The 7,087-nt window shown below is 42.1% G+C and overlaps 1 protein-coding gene across 3 annotated transcripts; it reads right to left on the bottom strand.

Annotated features, from left to right (window-relative positions):
• Positions 1–399: 399 nt before the first annotated feature.
• LOC119294902 (inositol-tetrakisphosphate 1-kinase 3-like) lies at positions 400–6,745 on the bottom strand. Of its 3 annotated transcripts, XR_005143595.1 has the most exons (11): positions 6,393–6,745; positions 4,625–4,706; positions 4,438–4,470; positions 4,155–4,275; positions 3,379–3,471; positions 1,895–2,002; positions 1,633–1,806; positions 1,467–1,522; positions 1,302–1,386; positions 1,020–1,110; positions 796–932 (listed from the first exon to the last, which is right to left on the bottom strand). XR_005143595.1 is itself a non-coding variant. In XM_037573184.1 (10 exons), exons 1-10 carry the CDS (start codon positions 6,584–6,586, stop codon positions 823–825), a joined length of 1,056 nt encoding a protein of 351 aa, XP_037429081.1. In that variant the 5' UTR covers positions 6,587–6,744; the 3' UTR covers positions 400–822. The 3 variants fall into 3 exon arrangements, 2 of the variants coding, with proteins under 2 accessions (XP_037429081.1, XP_037429083.1); XM_037573184.1 differs by lacking the exon at positions 1,020–1,110 and having other exon boundaries at positions 400–932; positions 6,393–6,744; XM_037573186.1 differs by lacking the exon at positions 1,020–1,110 and having other exon boundaries at positions 400–932; positions 4,371–4,470; positions 6,393–6,408.
• Positions 6,746–7,087: the final 342 nt, after the last annotated feature.

The following is a 7,087-nucleotide window of genomic DNA, read 5'->3' as shown; positions in this document are numbered from 1 at the left end:
ACAGAAGGACGGTGCCGATATTCTTGCTGCCAGAAGGCCTACACAACAGATGTCCAAATCTCTTGCACAACATATGCTGTTAAGATTTGGAAATGATTTCAAGCAGAAATTATCCGAACCACTCGCCAAGCAAGTACTCACGGCGGGTGCAAGTGGCATACTATGTAGGCATAAATTAGTCCTATCACTTGCCTAAAACTGATACTGCATTCATACCACCAGCCAGTCCCACTTGCATCTCATCAAGTAATACTCACGGCTACCACATGTACATGCTTAAGGGGTCAGCTAGCTAAATTCGTTCTAGTCTACATATATACACATCTAAACCTTAACACTGTATCACCACCCAAGTATCAGACATACCTTCACAATGTGTCACCACAGAAGCTTCAGACATACCTTGACATTGTGTCACCACAGAAGCTTCAGACATACATAGTCAGGGCGAAGAAGGCGCGCTACAAGCCTAGGAACGAGTAGTATGCTGTTCTTCCTCGCACAAACGGTAGGGAAATTTGCGTGGATTGTTCTACACCTGAGTTTAATTTTGAGATACCCGCTCGATTCCATTGATAGGCCGAACGAGATTATTCGAGAACATGAAGAGAACACAGTTGCGCCAAAATGCGGATTAATAATTACAGTTCAACACAGTCCTCGCTGCTGCCTTATCATCGCTACTGCTGATGCCCAACTCTACCACAGATGAGATGAGATGATCCTTCTCCTCCTGATATGCACATTCATTTGTACACACAGCGAATGCGAAGAGACAACATACTGGCAAAGGTCAGAGGGAAGTTGGTCGGTCTCGACTCTTCACCCCTCGCCCGAGGTATAGCCCGGTCGTCGCTTGAACTCCTTCTGCTGGTCTAGGCTCAGCAGGAAGTCGGTGAAAACATGCTCGTATCCAGGCATCTTACCATACCCTGCAACCAAAAAAGATTCGTCTGAGGAATTTCTAATACTTGATAAAATAAAATGCCATAATGGTCCTATCCTCATTCTGCACCTACTGGCCAGATTGCGTTGATACAACGAGTTAGCTGACAGCCTGACATGGGAGGTAAACATCTCACTTCGCAGTGTATCCAAGACCGGTCATTTCTTGAGAATGCAACAATAAGGAACCATGTGACATTTGGCTGCCCAAAGTGATAATCCAGAATGTTCTCCAAGAAGTAATAATGTTTATTTATTTTAACAAATTCATGTGCTATTCAAAACTCGTAAGCAGAAGACAGCTCAAACTGATATCAGATAAATTAGACACTCTTGAAACAAGTTTGATCACATACCAGGAAAATAGTTCATGTCTATAACATAAAACCGATCCCTTGTCCCATGCTCTCTGATCATATCTATGTTGAACAGTCTAAGACCCTGTCAATCAGGTATACAGATGATATTAATCATATGGCATCAAATGAAGCAGAACTAAAAAGTGCAAGAATCTCTGGTACCAGTCGGCGCCGCAGCTCTCTTGCCAATATCTCAAGCAGTGGCCTTGGAGGAAGTTCTGATGCAATATGTAAAAACATCAGTTGACAAATGTACTTTCTGAAATCAATGTAGAAGGGCAACATGCCAACAACTACTCTAAGACAAGAGAACCCAATGGAAGTCTACCAGCAACATGGGGGTCAAGATCTGCATCCTCCGCAGTGGCTGCAGCACAAGAGACCCTCGGAAACCGGAACACTCCGGCGTTTGATAGATCACCCTCATCCACGTTAGGCAGTGAAAACCTACGCACTACCCTAATTGCATCTCCAACAATGTAGACCTTAAATAAGACACCGCCTATAAATGACAGAAACAAAAACATAAGGTTAATACAGAACTGGAAAAATGTTCGTAGGAACGACCAGATAAAATTCAAGTATATTACCATGGTTAACAAATTCCTGAAGAACCAACGGAGGCTCAAGCTTCGTCAAGGAAGCTGCGTCATAAGCAAGAGACAACTCATGAGACTTCGCCACCAGAGGCTTCGCCACTGCACATAGTATAAGTGGTTAACAGGCCATATTGGAAAGACAAATTGCCAGGAGATCTAAAACAGACCCCAGTAATGCCAATAATTAAATACTCCAGTTAGGTATAAACACTAACTCAGCCTAAATTTATGTTAAACTTCATTTCAAACAACAATGTCAAACACTCGCCGTCGTTACTTGGAGTAATTGCATCCTGGAGCAGGCATGGAGTAACTAATTTCGAGTTGCGCCATCTAAACAAGGTATATAACACCACTGAACTCGCTCTAGTTATGTGCTTTGAACCAGGTACAGTCCAGGTTAAGAGAAAAACTAATGGCGCAAGCAGTCAGGTGACACGTGGAGTTGACATGCAGGAGGAGGTCCATGTCAAGCATTCTCGGGATAAACAGCCTATGAAGTCAGACCCTAAAAAGGGTCAAACTGCTGCTCCTTCTGTCCAGGCCGCACGGTGGAGCCTAGAGATGTAAAGAGCTCTCACTAAATCCTCGATGGGTCAAAAGGAAGGGCCCCGGAGGAAAGTTATGGCTCGAGGAGTGCCCTCGAAAGCTTCTGCACCTGTGCCAGTTTCTGTGGGGTTTTTTTTCTTTTTGTGGATTTGGGTGTGCTTGTAGGGGTGGTATCAAAACTAGAGAAGGCCAACTTATGTTATGTGCATGATGTGAACATACAGGGTGAACTCACGAGTACTGACATGATATCTGGCGAGAAATGCAATTTACTCTTCAGACTGAAAGATGCCTTGCTTATATCTCATTCAGAACAGAAAAAAAGAACAGGGAGCACTCCAATCGATTTACAGAAAATCCTAGAGACACCTTGGAATGATCGAGCCATACAAAAAGCATAGCAATGTCTAATGTTAATAGACCTTCATTTTTATTTTGTCTATTATTAGGTTACATAGAGAAGACCTAACCAGTTAGTTTACCATGGATTGGATTTGCATCCTTCAAGCTATCTGCAACCTACTACCTATCCATCAAATGTACAGACTACAGAAGTGAGAATTTTGTACATGCTAGAGCAAGTGTTCATTTTCCAGCATCTTTCCTCCATTTCTTGCCTGGTTGATCGGTTCATATGATTGTCATGTTAGCTGTAATATTTACTCCCTCCGTTCCGATTTACTCGTCGTCGTTTTAGTTCAACATGACAATCATATGAACCGATCAACCAGGCAAGAAATGGAGGAAAGATGCTGGAAAATGAACACTTGCTCTAGCATGTACAAAATTCTCACAGAAGTCAATAGGACAAAGCATGTCCATTCACCTGTGAGAGATGGCAATGGTGACCTGAATTTTGTTTCTATGATACAGAGTGTCTTATGGTAGCTGAAAAGAGGAAGACTGCCCTTATAAGGCAGACTTACCTAGAGGAAGCGATAGCCCAGCCCTCATAACCGCAGCTGGTATTGACAGTGGGTCTGTGTTAACAAAGAGCTGCTTCGGAACACCAACTTTACCTGCAAAAATCAACTGCACATGGTGATCAAATCAGCCTTTGAGAAGGTTCCAAGAACCAACCCGTATTAAGCAATTGTTTTCTTTTAATATCCTTTTCAAATCTCCAATCCAGAACGGGTAGATCTATCGGACATACGCGAACACATACTTCACAAGCAATACATTTATCAAATTCAAAGTGGATTCGCCCTCGGAAACACTCTGGTGTAATTGATTTTTCATAAGGGTAGTGAATCGTTATATGTAAATGATTTGTGATATCCAAGCTACTGACAGTGGAGGGAATTTTCGATGAAAGCAGATAAAAGCTTACTGCCAATTAAAGTGTGTAAAGATAAAAGATGAACAATCAAAAAGGATCACAAGCTTCAACAGTAAAGGGGTCAGCGTGACAAAAAATATGATAGTTCAGGTTACAAGAGAATAAAGGGTTCACGTCTACCAAATGTACAGTAGGGTGGAACACATTGCCTAATACTACATTTAATAGCATATCAAATACGCTTAACATACCCATATCATTACTTGAACTAGTATTTGCAACATGTTAATACGAGATTAATCCAAATATAACGAACTTAATTTTGTTCAACCAGAAAAGGCAAGTGAATTTCTGTATAATCATAGTAAGGATGATGGGTTACTTCCAAACATGAGTTAGAAGAAAATTCATAAAAAATACCATGACAATCCGCAAGGTCCAGTTTAGAAACTTCTTGAAGCATAGATTGGCGGTTCAGCAAATGTTCTATGGCACCTGGTGGGTCAAGAACAGTAACTTCTGGGTGTGTCTCTCTATATTCCTATTAAAATTATGCAAAACCATCAGTGGAAGTTTAAAATGATAAAAAGACAGAAGGTGCATAATATTTAAATAACCATATTGAAAATGTCTTACAAAGATATTGAACATGTCTTGCAAAGAGAAGTTCAACAGTGGTTTTAACATATTGTATGCTACTGACCTCCAACCGTCGTTGCCACTCCTTTCCAGTCAACTGTAGAAAATACAATGTTATCATTTTGTTGCTAATGAATAAGAAAATACTTTTTGCGAAAAAAGGAAATGTCAGAGAACAGTACTAAAAGTTTTAACACTCCCTTGACATAAAATACATGGGTAGGAGTTAAATATAGTCCGCATATAGCTACCTTATGCAGAATAACATCAAAAGGGCCTTGATCTGACAGCGGGAGCTTTTGATCAATTGCAACAAATTGAATGCCTTTCTTCCTGCATTAAATTTTGTAAGGATGAGAAGCAAATAATCTGGAAAATCTAAGAAATAAGTCTGCAGCACCAGTTGCCCAACGTAAGCAATTGGCGGCTAGCCACACTTCAACACATTAACCCAAGTTCTAAAATTACAACTTAAAAGCATTTCCCCTAAAACAATGCAAATATTTAAAGTCTCCAACCTCTTGTACGTTAATAAATGCTCAGACAACGGAAAATGAGCAGTAAATTGTCTTGAAATGAATGCTTACGGGTTATATTATATTGAATATTGAACACTATATAAGATAGACGAACCTAGTTTAATGATAATTATGTTAGAATGAATTTTTTAGTCCACACTGAGCAGTAGTGATGTGCTGATTTGCATGATAGAAGGTACTGCACATGTTAAATCATGTGGATCCTTTAACTATTATCAGAATCTTATCATGCTGGACCTATACTATTTTCATATTCGGCAATCCACATCCTGCTCTTGTCCTAGTGATGTGAGGATGGCACAAGCTGCCAAGTAAAAAACTGAGCATGTAACTGCAATTTGCAAAATGATGACATATTTTAGATCTCTGGTGTATTTAAGACAACTTGGAATCCTGCAGTTGCTTACCATACACACTTGGTCACACCAGTCAATAACACAAACATTTTGTAATAAGGTTACACACAATTACTTGAAGAATGTCAAAACAGAGCATTTCAGTGGCAGCTTCCTGCATTAGTTCAGGGATCTACTTAATTTACGGTTTAGTGAAAAAATTAAGAAAGGGTCACTACTGGAAGCGAATATAATATTACCATAAGACAGGGAGTGCATCGATGTCACTATCCTATCCCAAAGAAAACAGCATCAATACAAAGACGTGCTTGAATAGACTAATTTCAGTCAGTGCGCACAATGATACCACAAAAATGAGACTCGGATTCATTGATTGAATAAACAGGTGTTCTAAAATTATCTGAAATTGCTGGTAATTACTGAAACAGATGCCAAGAAAACCTCCATAATGCATAATAAACCAAAAATAAAAGCCTATAAAGCATACCGTGCAAGGTAAACAAAGCAGATAATACTCTAATGGATATCACGATCGGGAGTATCAATCAAGAAACCCTTTTCACCACCTTTTGGACTATAACTTGACAAAAACGTTTTCCCACTTTTAATCCTATTTGAAGCTAAAGTATTCCCCTTCCTTTTGTGCTCAACAGCTTTGTAATCTCTTAACTCGGACAAACAATTAGTGGGTGGGACAATGATATGCACTAGCCATTTCCGTCCCTATGCAGATTAAAGAAGGGGGCCCCGTGTGTCCGGAATCTTCTCCGATCAATAACAGAGGTCAATGAACGATGTGTTAATTAACGCAATAACATTAAGAAACGATATATGTATCATTCAGTAAGTTCTCCTCTTGCAGACGGAGTGACCAGAAGGATCATGAATTTCCGCTATATCTTCCAAATTGTGCGAAAACCTGGGCAAGATTGTTTTTCCTGTTCCATCCAACCCACACGGACAAACAACAAGGGCCGTCTCACCAAGCGCTTTCCCCCCAATGCAGGACATGTTAATCGTCTCCAAAAAACAATCGGCGCATTTCCAACCAGATTATCTCTCCGCACCTAGATGGACTTGAAACGAACGCGACCGGACAAATCTACAGGCGACGTCGTCGGTACCTGGCGAGCCCCCGGAGCTTGGGCTGGAGGAAGCTCTTGGCCTTCTTGGACGTGAGCGCGTACCCGACCACCAGCTCCCTGGCGCGCGCGGGCGCCGTCGCCGCCACCACCTCCTCGGCCGCTACCGCCGCCGCCGCCGCGGACTCCTCCGGCTCCGCGCCCCCTTCCGTCCCCACGCACCCGCCCGACACCATCGCCCCCGCGCCGGCGCCGAACCAATTGGCCGGCGGGATCGGAATGCGGCGAGCGCACTCGGGAACAAGCGGAGCGGAGGCGGAGACAGGTGTATGTGTGTGCGTGCGCGTGAGGGCGCCGTGTGGAGAGAGAGGGAGAGGGGAGGAGGAAGAGAGAGAGAGGGGGGTGCGGATGGGGGGCGTGTGCGTATTTGTAGGTGGAGGACGGGAGCAACTTCGCCTTTGGGACATGGAAACAAAGTGTCGCCGGATTACGGTTTTGCCCCTGGCGTTTTCTCTTTATTTTCTCTGTCTTTCTCTTCTCAATTTCCTTCTTGTTACTACATATTTTCTCAGTTTCTTTATGCTTAAGGTTTCTCTTTACTTGGCTGCTACTACTAGCCAACAAACATACTACAAGGGAAACGTCTTATCTTTTGTTTTTGTTTTTTTTGCGGGGAAAGAGTTCTTCGAAACGAAATGTGTGGATAAAGCAGTGAAATAAAGCCTTTAGATTGTGTA

This window comes from Triticum dicoccoides, chromosome 4B, assembly GCF_002162155.2.
Source record: "Triticum dicoccoides isolate Atlit2015 ecotype Zavitan chromosome 4B, WEW_v2.0, whole genome shotgun sequence".
Lineage (NCBI taxonomy): Eukaryota > Viridiplantae > Streptophyta > Magnoliopsida > Poales > Poaceae > Triticum > Triticum dicoccoides.
This window is presented reverse-complemented; position numbering and strand designations above follow the sequence as displayed.

What these genes read in the sequence shown, in the direction of transcription:
- LOC119294902 (XM_037573184.1), bottom strand. Translation starts at nt 6,586, where the DNA reads ATGGTGTCGGGCGGGTGCGTGGGGACGGAAGGGGGCGCGGAGCCGGAG. An exon ending in TCAGGAATTTGTTAACCATG is followed by an intron (nt 1,807 to 1,894) that starts GTAATATACTTG and finishes TGTCATTTATAG; the next exon opens with GCGGTGTCTTATTTAAGGTC. An exon ending in GAGAGCTGCGGCGCCGACTG is followed by an intron (nt 1,387 to 1,466) that starts GTACCAGAGATT and finishes CCTGATTGACAG; the next exon opens with GGTCTTAGACTGTTCAACAT.